At 35.6% G+C, this 16,689-nt stretch overlaps 1 protein-coding gene across 1 annotated transcript in view; it reads left to right on the top strand.

Moving 5' to 3' along the window:
- Nucleotides 1–16,689, top strand: part of VPS13B (vacuolar protein sorting 13 homolog B) — a 424,315-nt gene that overhangs the window by 167,204 nt on the left and 240,422 nt on the right. Inside the window, exon 19 of the mRNA XM_008924039.2 lies at nucleotides 14,928–15,037. Within this exon, the coding sequence (XP_008922287.1) occupies nucleotides 14,928–15,037 (110 nt within the window). The remainder of the gene's footprint in view (nucleotides 1–14,927; nucleotides 15,038–16,689) is intronic.

Genomic DNA, 16,689 nt, shown 5'->3' with positions numbered 1-16,689 from the left:
TAGCAGACTGCTGTTGTGAGCCTCCCTGGTTTTTGCTGGGTTTTGTTTGGTTTTGGTTTTGGTTTTTTGGGGTTTTTTAAGGCATACTGCAAACACAACCGGATTGATAGGAATGGAAGTTATTTTCCATATATTAAGGAGGCACTCAAGTTAGTTACTGTGTGAAAACAACATGGATATTCCTAGCTATGAAGGATGTGAAAAAATTCTCTGGATCATAAGAAAATATGAAGATTCTTTTATTTACATATATCTGTAAAATAAGAACATGAAATTAAAAAATGCCAAACTTGTCATATTCACTATTCATCTGCTTTTTTCCTTGGACTGGAAAGAGCTAAGTAAACAGAGTTATTTTGAGCTGTCTTGTCCTGTTCTTCGGTTGGACACTGTTTAGCATCTAGCTTGTCACTCTGGAGATAGCTGAGCATAGATTTATTAGCAGAAAATTTATACCTTTGGACTTGGTATAAACTTACATAAAAGAAGAAAGCAGATATGCAGCAATAGTAAAAAAGCAGATAAGGTTTATTCCAAGTAAAATTATTCATGTGGTAAGGAGTAGGAAGGAACTGAAACACAGCGGGTATGGTACTGCTCCTTTTGTTAGCAGTGTGTATCAACTGGTGTTCTCTTAAACCCATGACTCCATGAAACTTTAAAATTACTTAGTTTATGAACTGAGAGTTTTCTTAGAATGAAAACTGCATACTTGAAATGCTTATACACCAGTCACTTTTTAAACAGCTTTTAAATGTTCTCACCAGTTCTCCCCCGCTCAAAATCCCAACCCAAATGCCAAGTATCCACTTAGTATCACAAAACATAATGCTGTAAACAGGCACAGGACTTTATAAACATCTGTATTTTATTCCAGAATTCTGGTTTGTATGTGCAGTGTTATAATCGTAATAAAGGACTATGAGGTTAATGAGCTGCGGAAGAAGCAGCTGGTCAGAATTATTTCCCTTATTAACAAGAAAAGATGAGGTAAAATCCTCTAGCTTTTTTTCCTCTTCCAGGTACAGAAATTCCATGGCATACTCACTGTTATGTTCACCTCTTGGTTTTAGAACTGGCACCTCTCCAGCCCCAGCATAGAAGTACAGCTCTGACATATCTGGATTAGCAAACGATTTGTTTAGCTAGTGCTATGGTTACATGTAGGGACCACATAGGGCCCCAACATGTGGTGTCAGGCAGAAAATGTAAAATTACATGGCTATAAGTAAACATTGCTTTTAATGTTTGATTGCTTAGAACTCTCTTCAGTTATTTTCTTATTGTTTTTGCCTGATTGGATTTCTTTTCTATTATAGTTTTAATAGTCTGACTTGTTGACTAACAAATGCAGTAAAACCTGATCTAAATAGTCTGTAGCAGGTATGGTTTTTGCTGATCTGTAAAATATGACGCAGGAGCACATACTGCTCTTTTGGAGCACATCCCCAAAAGATCTGCTCAGAAAATTAGTATTCTGAAGACAACATGATATATTGTGAGCCATCTGCAGTGATATTTGGTTTGTAAATAAACTCAGTGTTCTTATAGTGCTTGTGCAGATGTTTTGCACAGTTTACTTAACACTTTTTTTGCTAAAAATCTTAAATGAGGTTTGCAAAATCATAAAGCTGCAGTGTTCAGTTTACTGCCAAAATAATACTAAAGGTTACATATTTCTGTTTATTTGTAACATCTCTCTCAGAAGACACTGTAAAAATGTGAAAGCTGGTGTCACTTAAAAATCAGTTTTTCAGGGCAACATATTTAAAAACTCCCACTGTGACCTAAATGTATGACAACAGCTTTCTGCACTTCTACTTGTTAAGAGATGCAGTTTTAAAATTTTCCTTACCTGTGATTTTGCAGTGCCCATACTGGAGAATTTTCTGTGCCTTCTAAAAGCAATAATAATAATAATATTTTTTGATAAATAATACCCAACTAGACAGTGTTGTTGATACTTTGAATAAGGAGAACCATTCACTCAAGCCCGAAAGTGAAAGTAAAATTCCTGCTCTCTGTCTAGCTAGGCAGTGATTTAAAACACTGATTGAACTAAACAACTTTTTGGATTTGTTAATCAGACCGTATGTAATAAACTAAGTTTTACCTCATTTCCAAATTTTTTAAAAGGCTTAGCAGTGATTGAAGAGGTTAAAATACAGATTTGAAAATAGGTGCATTTACGTAATACAACAAATGCTTTAATATATATTAAACATAGTTAATGTAATACAGATTTTCAGTAATTCAGAGACATTAGCTACCCTGTCTTAGATCAGCATGAGTGAGAAGATACTGGTCATAGGTCTTGACACCATTTAAGAATGTGTATTTCAGTCTAAAAGAAAGTGAGTTTACTATAGTAGGTGTTTCAGGTTTTTGGATGCATCATGTCCAGCTCTTCTCAATCTTCATAATCATTTGTCTTAACACCTGACCTTCATATGTTCCAAGTGTATAAACATGCTGGTATTGAGAAGAATAACTTAGTTTTACATCAACTAAATGATGCAGTGATGTTGAAACAAATGTTAAACAACCATCTCCCTGTTCACTGCTGGTAGAAATGAACTGCACAGACTTTATCTTTGTAGTTTTGTGCATTAATTTCTGATGTGAAGAGGCAGTTACTTGTTCTACTTGCTGCATTGGAGACTCACAGCGTTGTTTTAAGCAGAAGAAAAAAGCAACTTTTAAAACTAGTTTGGCAATCTGAATATTTTTAAAGATGTTCTAAATATTTTCTTTCATTGATTTTTTTTTTAATAATACTTTATGAAATTAGGTCATACTGTGCCATGAAGATTTAACTACCACCTTTAACTTAATCCTCTGCCTTTTCTTTCCTCTGTGTGACCTGTAAAGATGTGTTTTTATTATTTGTCTGTTGATGATCATGGAAACATTCATTAGATTATTGAGAAAAGTTACTTAAATAATTCAAAATTTTTGTTAAATTTACCTGGGAACATTTATTTCTATGAATTGGAAGATTATTTCAGTTTCTAAAAATACATAAAGGCAGGATGATCAACAGTTGCCTCCAGTATTGCTTGTGTTGGTGCTTTGTGTTGGATCCTTGATTTACTGAAATTTGTAACATTATTTACTTCATCTCTGTAGAAGAACTGTGGTGGGGTTTCCCTGCCCAACTAAGATTTTTCTTTAATCTATATCTATAACATTCATAGTGACCATCACCATTGTCTACAGAGTCTGAATTACTGTACATTTCTAGTAGTATAAATACTGGTTTAGGAAATTACCAAATAATTAGAGGATGTCTCATATCAGTTCTTCATTGTAGTCAGTATATATGAAGATATTCTGGAAGGGGATAAAATTGATACCAGTAAAGACACAATTTTATATTTATGTAGAGATTACTGAATCTCTGATTAATAGACTAATTATTTCTTTTTAGATTTATTTATTTTTAGATTTTGTTTATTCACAAGAGGATTATACAATGAAAAGTTTATTTATTCTGCTGAGTTTACTAGCTGTTAGAGAAGATATTAACAAAACTACAGGCAAGGTATCCAGATTGCACTGTGTGCATTCAATATGCTCATAGGTAAATTCAATCAGAATTTTAGGCAATTTCACAATATGCAACAACAGGACATTTTTTCTTGGTATTTATTCTGTGTGGGAAATTTTCAGTTAGTAGTACAGCATGTATCCTGAAAAGGACCTCCAATATGAAATGTAGTTAACTTGAAATCTTCTTTCTGGAATCTCTTGAAACTGCAACACATTCCCAAGACTTTCTGAAGCTGATTCTAGGTGTGAATAGAATTATTTCCACATTTGAGATGTCAGTTAGCCTGTGCCTGTTGGTGTCTTGGTACAACCATTTCAGTGTATGTGGAGATGCATATCTCTTCTCTCTCCTTTCTTACACATGGATTTCATAAATTGAGGAAGGCTTTTTGGTTTTACCTGACAGGTGTAAGTCTATCAATCTCAAAATGAAATTACCTGTAATGGATTTGTTGAATTTCATTTAAATTTGGAGTTAATATGATGTCATTAAGCTTACCTCTAAAATGTAAATTGGCTTATTTATGTAAATTGAGTATGCATTCAATGAAATGGCTTTTTGATATGTGTGTACTGTCATTCACAAATACAAACCCTTTTTGAAATTATTGCCTATGCAGATATCAGCTGCAAAGAGGACCAGGATTAACTGTCCTTTAGAAAATGTGTCCATTTTATGTTTGTAGTATCTAAAGCTTTTATTTCTTTCTCACTGAGTAACCAAGCACTGCAGACTTCACATTTTTCAAAGTTGTTTACTTTAAAGAAAACATTTGCTTTCAGCTTGAGACCTGTGTGTCAGGTTTCTGTTGAATTGTACGTATTAAAAAAAGAAAAAGAAGTTTATAGTTGAACTGCCTGTGTAACTTTACCTATCTTGCAGTGTCATAACTTTGACAGTATAAAATACCGTGGCTATTTTTATTCAGGCTCATTGTTTGGAAACTCATTTATATGCTATTTATTGCAGTCCTGAGTCACTGCTGTAGAGCATGAAGTCTTCTTAAGCAATAGAAAGGAATAAATCAATTAATTAGGACTTTCTATTTAGAAGATGCATAGCATTTTGTTCTTACATTTCTGCTACAGAAAAGCATAAGCTTATGTGGAATTTTTACTGTAAATCTTGCTTGCCCTTCTAAATTATTTTTGTATTTCTTAGCCTCTATGTCTGTGTTCTTTTAATTGAGTATTTCAGAATTTATGTGAAATAATGTGTGTTTTCTGTTGCCTCTGAGAAGCTGTAATGATTAGGGGAAAAAAAAGAAACAGAAACCACAGCTGTATATTATTCAAATTACTTTTAAGAGAAGGCACATGACGCATCTATTGCTGAAAAGATTTCAATTTTATAACTTAAAGTGCAAGACTAGTTGGTATCCATAGTCACAACACTACAAATGTTCAACTGCTGAAGAAGGAATGAAAATAGCTCCCTTGGTGCTCTGTTACCGTAGGGGAAGAATCCTGTTGCAATTCCCAAAAGCATACTGCAGAAAGAAATTGCAAAATACCGCTTTGGCAGATGATAGTGAGGTGTTTATAAATACAGAAGCTGAACTGTATTAAGAAACTTCTTGGCAGTTTTCAGAGCATTTTCTGGTTTTAGTTTAAAATCCATGTTATAGAAGTATATAACTGGAGATTGTATTGAAAATCACTTAGAATTGATATGTTGAGGCATTACTCATTTTAACTAGCTCATTAGTTCACAATCTTCTTGTTGTGTCACAGCTGAAGAAAAGGTGTGGTAACACTCTAGCAATCTGATCATAGGGAGAGGGAGGATGCAATCCTGTTATCAGTGTGCTTATGTATATTGCAATGCAGAGTTAACTGCCTATAGGTCATAGAAATCATAATTTGTAAACTCAGCAAAGCTTCTCTCTGCTGTTTTTCATAGTCTAAAACTTAAGAGAGATTATTAGGCATTCTGACATCTTAGTTAAGGGTAATACATTTGCGTCATTACTGATACTTTTCTCTGCATTAAAAAAGATGATGACATGTGGTCCTTCCTTCCCTGCTGGAGCATGGGCGATATTGAGTGTTTCAGCAAAGACCTATTTCCTACAATTTCAGAGCCCTGGAGCAGACTTCAGCTATATTCTGCCTATAATATCTGATATAGATATATAGTGTGTGTGTTTATATTATTTATAATATTATTATAATGAACCATTATATATATAATGGTTCTATATGATTAATTGTTCCAAACCTAGCCAATTTAAGATACCTTTTAGATTTCTGCTCTGTCGAAGCATTCTTTTCCTCACTCACTTGCAAGAGGTCTTGGTCCATTGATAAGTGTTTTCTCAGTGGCTTGCCTCTCCATAGCCTTTTGCCCTTCGACTGAAGCTCTCTGTGCAGAATTTTATGTGGAATTTGGAGGGTTTTTTAATCAAAATGTTTTTTCCTGGATTGTCTACAATGATTAGAACTTGTTTGTTGTGTATCTGGGATCTTCATCAATTTATGTCTGTGTAAACAGCATATAAAGTGCAGATAGTGGTGGTAACCACCAGTGTGCTTGTAACAAACGTGGGTAGAGCCCTCCCCAAATCTTTGTTCATGAAGCCTAGCCGTGAGTGAGTGAGTGAGTGGTAGTATGTACACAAATGTTTACATAACTTACCTAGAACAACACAATTATAAAAATCTACAAATAATAATGCATTTGGAAAAGAGGTTCTGACGTTGCAGCTTGTCTGAGGCTCTGAGTTCCACATCCAGGTGGTTTGGACCTGAAGTTTTTCAAAACCCATTTGATTTGGAGTTGACTGTAGTAAATATGCAATCATTTAAAAATGAAGAAAAGAAAATTGTTTAACCAGTAAGTGAAATTCAAGATACGCATGTGTATACATTTTTATTTCTGTGCTCTCTGCTCTGGGATTTGGAGAATGTATAATGCATTTGGCATGGAGCATAGAGTGAATCAGGGAGCATAAATGCTGAGTGAATGGTATTGTGAAACAGAAGACTTCAGGTTTGAATGCTTAAAAGTGACCCTTTTGACTGACCAGAGCTAGATGCAGTGTTCTCAATATCTTGTACACAATGGATTTATGCAATGGCGTGAGTGATATTTTCTGTTTTATTGCCTGTTCCTTCCTTCCTACTGAACATTGGTCTAACGCTTTTCTAGAATAAACAGAAATGTTGTTTTCTTAGTCAAAGCAGTCTGCTCAGTTATCATTTTACATGTAAAGTTAAGATATGAGGCAGCAACATCAGTAGGAAAAGTGTGTTTATCTGTATTGAATCAGGTGGGATACTTTGGGCGTTCTTCAATCAGCCCAGTTTTTGGTTTCTCTGGATAGCTCAGCAGAGATGGTCACCACATGAATGTCCTGGAATGTCTTGGGTAGTACAGGTCCCTGCAGGGATCTGCCTTCTTCCATAGTGAAAATTATCATGGTGGGTAATTTTCTATCACTTTTCTCCCAAATAATTTATCACATCTCAAACTATGTATCTATTTTATTTCCTATTGTATTCCTTGTACATAGCCTAGTTTCTTTAAAAGCCTTTGATTAATCACCTTGTGGAATTTGTGTAGGGAATTATAATAGACTATGTAATTAAATCTACCTTGTCCTTATGTGTGTTGATTCCTCAGGAGAACACCAGGTTTGAGCCACAGTATTTATTTTATCACAAAATTTGTTCACAATTTCACAGAATAGAATGTGATCCAAAAGTAGTAGTAGACTCCTGAGTTCAAATGGAAGAAGGAATTTGCTGCCCTATTCCTCTCATTTCTAATTTTAGTCCATTAAATAAAGGAATTAGAAAAATTCTTGTTGAATAGAAAATATCCATATAAACATTTTATTTCTAGTCTGCTTGAGAAGATGTCTATTTTCAGTAGCTCATCAGAAATCCATTCAATGAAGTTACTACATTTTACAAGTGAGACTAGAAGTCTTTGTAACCTGAAAAAATAACCACCCTTTACAATGGGATCAAGGAGGTCTCAGCTAGGTGAACAAAAAATTAGGAAAATTGCCTTGTAGTTTATTCAGAGCCCCAAAGATGGTCTTCAGTGGAATATTCAGTCTCCTCTTGATCCATAGGAGTAACTGTGAGTTGTACAGGTTCCACATGGAAAATGGAAATAAACAGCCTTAACATTGCAACATGTATCTGAGTTCTTTTGTCGGAGAGCTAAACAAGCTAAAATTCTCAAGCCTTTGTGAGCATTTTGAAACCCTGGTCAGCTATGATCAAGTTACTGTAATTTATGGCATTAGTGAAAGGTGTAAGTAGTCTTTGTCAAGCATGTACTGATGGTGGTATCAGAAGCAGAGGCAGAACTGTTGGTAGCTTGTTAACTCTCTTCTATGTGAAAGTATCATGATGCTTGCAGAGCACATCATAGCCATGAAGTTTCATAATAAACACAGTCTAAGGACTGAGAGTCAGACTGATGATCAGATTTATAACACTGACTGTTAGATAGCTTTCTAGTGGGACTTAGCAGGGGAGAAAAAGACAAAAGGACCAGACTTTGGTAGATAACTTTGTAAACTGATGTGGTGAGATATAAGTGTTTCTGGGTTTCTGAATACCCGCTTTCATAGCACTGTCTCCAGTAACAACCTCTGCTTGGAGTCAGTTTGGGCCACCCTGCAGTGTCTGAGTGGAAACATAGCTCTCTGGGCAACTCAAATATTTTATTTCTCCTTATATTTTTATGAATTAAACCAAGTGTTCTAAATATGTCTTGTTTTCTAAAGCATTCAGAATAATTTTCTTTACTCACTGACAATATGTTTTTGAAGTCCTTATACTATATCCTTACTTTCTATCTGTATAACCCTTTCTGTCAGTTGAATTTAGAATTCCTCATTTTTCTTATATTTACAGAATAGTAATTGTGATGGTTAAATCTGTACACAGGACCTAAAAGTTAACATAAGGAAATGATACTTGAGTGAGACATTCTTGCAATAAAACCCTAGAATTAAAGAAGAGGTGCTATGCAGCTCAGCATAGGAATATTACCATTGCATTTTCATAGAAATAATTCTATAATCGTGGAAATAAAACTGACATCTCTGTATACTACAGCTGCCTACATATTTTCTTTTTTTCTTGATAACAGAATCACAGAATTGTTAGGGTTGGAAGGGACCTCTGAAGATCATGTAGTCCAACCTCCCTGCCAAGGCATTCTATTACCTATTAAACTGTTTCCCTGAACCCACATCGCCATGTTCTCTAAAGGAAATTAAAGTTTTACTCAAATGATTTTGGAAAATAAAGCAGTCTTTCAAGATAACTTTTTTTTTTTCCAAAAACATGCAGCACACAAGTTAATATATTCTAGCATTTTTGTGAAAACTTGCATCTCAGCATGTCACAATGTTTTTCCTCAGTAGGAAAGACAAAATGCTAAATGGAATCAACTCTATTCTTAATATCAAAGAGCAGAGATGATATGAAATAACTGAGGGTTGTTGTCCACACCTTGATTTGACATGCCTCGTTTCAGATTGGTCAGGCATGGTGCTGATAATGCCACGGTCGTAGGTTCAATCCCCATATGGGCCATTCGCTTAAGCTGGACTTGATGATCCTCGTGTGTCTCTTCCAACTCAGAATACTCTGTAACCCCTTCTGCTGAGATTGATTTGCAGAGGTGGCTTCATGTACCTGAAAAATGAAGCCTTGCGTACAGTCTTTTGTGTTAACTGATGTGTTCAGCAGTTTTGTGTTTTGTCTCATCTTTGACTATAATTCTGTGTTATAATTTCATAATTCAGCATTTTTGAATATTTGGGTATGTATGTTAATAGAGATAGGATATTTTTTTTCTTTAATCCTAACAATGGCTTATCAGAAGGTTCAGTTGAAATTAGGCCCATGTGATTTAGAGTTATGGTTAACACAAGACTCACTTGTACATTTTTTTTTTTTTTTTTTTTACTGATTACAGCAGGCACGTAGCTGTGGCACATAATTTTAACATCTGAATTCTATCCGCGGGTCCTGCTGTCCTGCTGTGTAATTTAATAACTGCAGTTCCCTGCCTCACTTTCTCTATTTTTGAAATAAACATAATGATGTTGACCTCGGGTTTTTTCTATGGTTTTTTGCTATAAACCTCAGTAGGAGAGTTACAAGGTGATGATAGCAGAAGTATGTTCTTACGAACATTTCTTAAGATTAAAAGGCTTTTTTTAATTTAAAAAGAATAGACTTAAAATATTGTGGGGTATGTATTCTTGAGCAAAGAATAACAACTGTGTTGGATTTTACAGACCAAAGCACCTTAATTAATGGGAAAATGTTACCCCACTACCTCTGTTTAAATGAAGCATTCTAATATTGGTCTAAGTAACTAATTGATCTCAGAGTTATTTTAAGCACTTGGGGAATGTAAAACTCTATGAAAGTACAGTAGACTTGGACTTTTTTATCTGAGATAAAATTGGGATAATGTTTACATCTGTAGTCATTCAAGTCAACCTTGAATAGAGAGACATGCAGACATATTTCTGTGGACAAAATTTATTAATATATGTTAGTTATTTTAATGTAAAAATAATTTTTCACAATCACATAAACTTTGATGTGGCTTGAAATACCTGTTTCCCTTGACTGACTTGGCAATTTAGGATGAAATGCAGGGCTGTGTCTCTTAGATAGGCTGATTATTTTGCAAGACAATCATATTGGCTTGTCCTTGATAATCCAAAGTAGACCAAAGTTGTATGTTTAATTTTTATGCTGTGTAACTGCAATCTCTAACTCTTTAGCTCTGATTCTTCACTTTGGGATGTTACTGAAAATGGCTGTGGTGCCACAGGATAGCTAATTGCTAAAGCCTGTTTGGAATGTGGGTAAGTGAGCCATATTGGCAGTAAGCAGAGTAGTTAAGAGCAGTCTTTTTCCCTTAGTTGACGCCCAGACTAAAATTAAACAGACTTAGATATTTCCAAATTTAGGGATTTACAATGCATCTGTTCTGAGTCAGCTAGCAGAAAGAATTAATTACCTATACGCTTTTGTAAACTAGAACTATTCATTTGGGTGTAATATGCACATCTGCATTTTCACAGTATGCCTTAGTGAAAATGCCCTTCAAAACAGCAAGAAAATAAAAAAAATATTTTTTATCTCTGTTATCCTTTAAAATAATTGGATATTTACTCTACACCAACCTGTATCAGCATCCTGCATATCATTAATGTAGCCTGAGACATCTAGGAGTCACAAGTGCTCAATGCTAAAATAATTCATGGTGCAGTTTATATGGTAAGATGGTGTAATATTTTCTTAAGTTAGTTACTAGTAATTTACAGAGCTTCTCAGAATTGGGTTTTATTGTTGATCATTCTCTTTGTTCATGTTTATGATCCCTCCCCAATAGAAAATGTACATTAACTATAACTCAAACTTAAGTTTACTGTAGTGGTTCTTCAGTTCATTTTATAGGGGAATATCTGAAATGTGTTACTGAAAGGTTTTACTGGAAATAGTAATAAAGGTGTGTTTGGATACTGCATACACACAGAACAGAATTTGGAAAGAATTCTGCCAGGGCGATCCTTTATTGTTGCAGAGATTAAATATATTTTCAGGTGCATAAATCCCAACACTGCTTCTCAGTGTCTAGTTCATCATGGTTTGTTACCGTTGTGTTAAATGTTGAGTTTCAATAAACAAATTTATGATTGAACTATTATCATCTGTTCTTCCTAGTAAATTTACTTTTCTCCAAAGTGTTGGGAGTGACTCAGTAACGCAGTTTACTCTTTCACAAGGTTTGTGCATCTCCAAAAAGACAGTGATTTTTCCCAAGTGTTGCCACCTCCCTTCTCCTTCCCTAAGTGCTCATTCACTTCTGCCTTCCTTTTTCACTATCCTACTGCCTTCATCCTTCTCTCCTGTCTCTGTGATATTTGAGGCCCTTTCCTGTTCTTTCATGGTGACTGAGCATTCCTCAGCTCCACAGATCTACTGCTGGACTCTGCCCCATTTCACCTACCCTGCCTTTACCTCTGGCCTCTTTTTCTCTGCAGCTGTGTCCCCGGGGTGTCCTCTTCCAGCTCACCAGAAGTGTGTTACGTTCCCTTTTTTCCCACTTGTTACATGCTTGAGTTTTCCTTATGAAGGAGTGGGTACAGAGAGAGCCCCAGGCTAATGACCCCTCACCTCCCTGCTTCTCCAGCAGCCTATGCTCAGCACTCCAAGTGGGAGGAGGTGGTGTGGCAGAGCCAACCCAAGCACAGGAGGCCCCAGATTATTCTCTGTGGGCCCCCATCCCCCATCCCTTGGGAAGACAAGTGCTGTTGTTGCAGCTGTCATCATCCAAGGAGGCTTGTCAAGAAGCTCATCCACAGGATGAGAGTGCCAAGCATCGCTGTGCTCTGCTGCCTTCTCTTCGTTGTCCTCTGCCACCCACCTGCAGCCTCTCCTTTCGTTCCTTCAGGACAGAGTGGAAAGTTTTAGAGGAAAGAAATTCTTTGCCCAAGCTAAGCCTGGCAAATGACACCATGACTGAGGAAATTCTCAAACATTAAAGATTACGTGCTGTTGGGTCGATACTTATTTTTCAAGTCATTTACTAGATATATATAATAGATAAATCTGGCCAGAACTGGGATCTGGAAAGGAAACCCAAGTGTGCTATGGGACTAAGGTTTGCTTTTTTCTGAAATGTAAATTTAATTAAAGGGAGAAAAAGGGAGGGGAAGAAAAGAAAGTTTACCACAATCCTAATGAAATCCAGGAAACTTTAGCATTGCTTTTTGACAGAGACAAAATAGCAATTATTTTTTTTTCTTAGACGTGTAAGGAACCTGCTACCAACTTAAAGCTTGATCCTCACATCAGTGAGAACTTCCTTAAAAACTGGGAAGGATTCTTATTTCTTGGCATGAAATCAGGAGGCAAGTCTGAGAAACTTCTTTTACTGGATACTTTTTTTGAAGAAAGCTGTTACCCAGAAAACAACTTTACATAGGTGATTAAACTGCTCTTTGAATATGGTGATGGAGTAGCAAATACAACAGTAAATTTCAGTAATTCAGTGTGGCAGAAGTAACTTAGTAGGAAGCCAAAGTTACCTGACAGTCAAATTGAGAAATAAATAATGTAATTGCTTATCTGACTACTTCTACTGGGCTTTTTTTGTTTAGTTGGTTTTATTTTTTTTACATCCCAGACACCAGCTATTGAAAGACATCTGGAAAAATAAAATATTTTGCTATCTCTGCTGTCTTACGGTAAAATTTTATGGGATTTTACCAGTGTGACTTCATTGAGGGGAAAAGGTAGTTTCAGTTCAAAGCATGACTTAATTTTACTGAACTTCTAAGTAGTAGCTAATTTTTTTTCAGTAATCAAGAAACTATGTTACGTTACCATAGCATGATGTGCTACAGTAACACCATTTTTTCTTTTCAGGAGTCTGTTAGAAGTGTGGGATTTTCTGTTGACTTTGCCTGTAGGCTGACTATTCCTCGCTCTTTGGGAGGTCTGACTCCTACTTATCAAATCACATATACATTAAACCTTTCATTAAGTATTGCTGACAACAGGCAGTATCTCTTAAAGATGCAGGATTCTCTTACTTTGGCATCCAAGTATCCTATAAAAGCTAATGATTGAAGCATATACTTTATCAATCCTCTGTTTACCTTTTTCTTCCTTTTTCTAGTTTCCTCCATGTCCTGCCACGTGACATATTCATTGCTCTTCTTACTTGCATGTTACCCCTTTATGCTTGATATTGACTTTGCCTTAACTGCAGATTTATTTCTTAGGTTTTTTACTGACATTTAAAACCATCAGCTCACATAGAGTAGTCTCTGCATAGAGGTTCCTCACAGTGTGTGTTCCAACTCCAAACCTGTGCTAGGCAGATGATTTATCTTTGTGTATTTCTTGACTGCCATTTTCCCATTGTGCTCATTAGGCTTTGCTCGTGTCACCCCAGGTTGGTGTGTCTTTGCTGTTTGGAATTCAGCTGAGTTTAAAATTTTGTTATATACAATAAACTCATAACTTATATTTTTTTAATTAATTTCCCATTTACAGTTTTGCTGATGTGTGTTTTGAAGCGCATGTTTTCACTGTTTTTTGGAAAGTACATTGAATTGTGTGTCAAGCTTTCTGAATTTATTAGAATTTATTATTAAGTTCAGATTGCTCCATAATTACATTGTATACTACGGAGTAAATGTAGTATATATTGCTTTGGGAACTATGATTCTAAGTATTATAGAACTACTGTAATTTTCTAGAACTTGGTGCTGGGATCTTCCAGTAACCAGGATTTCTGTTTAAATTTATTTTGTTATTTATTTAATTATTTAATTAATGAATTTGTTTTAACATTGCAAAGCTTATGTGTAAAGATAACTGTCTACTTCTACTTGCCACACTTTTTCAATGTAATAGATACTTTGTATTATATTAATATACCTCACCAATGCATCATCAGATTTTTAATGCAGGTTTAATGGAAATAGTGATATATAAATTGGGGTTTAGTGTACATGGCTCAGTGTATATGCTAACATTTCTGGGTAATGAGATAGTTATTCTCCTATTTTGAGCCTCAACATTTTCCATGTAAGTTTTTCTTCACAACCATAAGAAAACTAGAAGTTTCCTTTTAAGCAATGAAGGTATAGTAACCCTGTCTTGTAATACTAAGAATTCAAAAGTGAGACTTAAAGAAAATAAGATATACTGTAAAACTTAGGGTAAAATCCTAAGAGCTCACAGTACTGAGATTACCAATCTTATCAGAGTTAAAAAATTTGCCTTATTTTGCCTAGCTCATCTTCTAAAGAATATTCGTACCCACGTTTACATGAAAAATGTTTGTCCTTAGCAGCTTTGGGCAGAACATTAACTTAGAGGAGACCTGTCTTTGTTAAAAGAACCCACTGTCCTAAACCATGAGCATTTTTTTGTTGAGGTTGTGGGAAGTTATGCATTATATTCTTTTCTTTCTCTCAGGGGTCTTACTGACTCATTTTTTGCAGTGTTAATATTGGCTGAGAATTTGAGGAAAGGTGTTGTGTTTATTCAGTTACACAAACAACTTTGTGAAAACAAGCACTTCTCTTGGCAAAAAAAATTTTAATAAGCAAAATCAAAATGCAATTTGCTACTTTTTTGTGTGTCCATAACACCGGCGGTGCTGGTAAGTTTCTCACTTGGAAGAAGTTATTGAATTTTATACTTTAATTATTACTCTTGGTTAGAATTTAAAATGATCATGTATGTAAATCCAAGCCAAACAAAAGTCTACATGAAAGATGATTTATGTGTAAGAAAACTGAATACATATAAGGAGATTCTTAAGCAGATAGTTTACATTTTTTTCTCTTTTTTATGGTGTGTAGGTGCAGTTCTCTTGTCCAGTGTACAAGGATTAGCAATTAATGTTGATCCAGTCCTGTATACTTGGCTTATCTACCAACCTCAGAAACGAGCTAGTAGACACATTCAGCAGGTATGTATTTTTGGAGGGAAAGGAGTGGGAGTGGGGAAATGTTCACTTCCATATATGCCAGTAGTGCATTCTTTTTCCAAATATTTATAGTTTTTTACCATCTTCTGTGTAGCTTATTGCACATACTGTCGATCTTATTTTGAATTATTTGAAATGTTAAGTTTGCGTATTAAAATTTTAATTTCATAAATTTTTTATTCTAGGTTTAAAGAACAAAGGTGGTTTTGTGGTCACTGTTTGGGATCATTATTTTGCAACTAATTTTAACTACTGAGACCTCATAAGTCTTCTGAGTCTGAATAACACATCGTATTTTAAAATTTGTGATGGTCTATCAAATAATTACGTAACTGGTTATAAAGTCACCACTCTAATTAAACCCCATTTAATAGGAGATGAACCATACAGTTCATAACTTGGCAGAAGTGAGCTCTGTAGCAGATTCTGTGTATCATATCAAACTACATGTTTGCGTACAAAGTGCTTGAAAAAGATAGAAGAAGCAAAGGATGTGGGTCTGTGTGGCGCAATGTTTTCTTGATGTATTTTTGATGCTAATTTTCATACCCCATATTCCTGACCTGAGAAGAACACGGGTTTTCCCTGATACTAAACCTATTTATAACTGTTGTTTGGCAGAGTTTTCTAGAGCTTAAATTTGTCATAGTTGATAAAACTAGTGGTCTCTATCGCTTGATGTTCTCTCTCAGTTATAAGTGGTCAGTTATTAAATGACAATTGTAAGAATCTTTAGATATTTGTCTCATAATTAGAGATTTTTTTCAGCGGGAACAGAACAATTAATGACTGCTGTGCTGGGGTGTTGGGGATACATGCAGCCCAGTGAGGTTCACCACTCTACTACTGAAACAGTTTGTAGTAAGAAGTTCTGCTGTCTGTTTGCGTACTGTATGGTGTAATGTGCAACATGTTTTCTTTAAAAGGCTATATGGCAAAGCCAGTGCTGCTTATGTTTATATTAGCCAGAAATAGAATTAGCATCTCTCTTTGAACTGAACTTGGGGCTAACTACTTAGTGTGAAGTCTGCAAAATCCTATCAGTTATTAGAGTAAGTTGTACAAGGTCTTGCTGAATAAAGAGCCTATTCCAGTACTCAGGCACCCTCACCGTAAAAACATATTTCCTTTGCATTCAGAGGGAAGCCTCTGCGTTTCTGTCTGTGTCCATTTCCTCTGCTCCTTTCACTGAGCACCACTGAGAAGAGCCTGGCTCCAACTTCTTTGCACCTTTCCTTGAGGTATTACTATACATTGAGAAGGTCTCCTGTGAACTTTCTTCTTTCAAGACTGAACAATCCCAGCTCCCTCAGCCTTTTCTCATATGTAAGATCCTCTAGTACCTTAATCATCTTTCTGGCCCTTTGCTGGACTCACGCCAGTATGCCCATGTCTCTCATGTACTGGAGTTCAGAATTAGACCCAGTACTGAGAAATGACCACTTCGTCTGGCGGTACTTTGTGTAATGCAACCCAGGATACCGTTCACCTTCTTTGCAGCAAGGGCACTTTGTTGCCTCTTGTTCAACCTGGTGTCCACTAGGACCTTTTCTGCAGAGCTGCTTTCCAGCTGGGCAGCCCCAGCATATGTGTTTTATGTTGATTTCATACCTAACAGCTCTGAATAATGTGCA

This window comes from Manacus vitellinus, unplaced genomic scaffold (genome assembly GCF_001715985.3).
Source record: "Manacus vitellinus isolate BGI_N305 unplaced genomic scaffold, ASM171598v3 scaffold_1_pilon, whole genome shotgun sequence".
Taxonomy (NCBI): Eukaryota; Metazoa; Chordata; class Aves; order Passeriformes; family Pipridae; genus Manacus; species Manacus vitellinus.
This window is presented reverse-complemented; position numbering and strand designations above follow the sequence as displayed.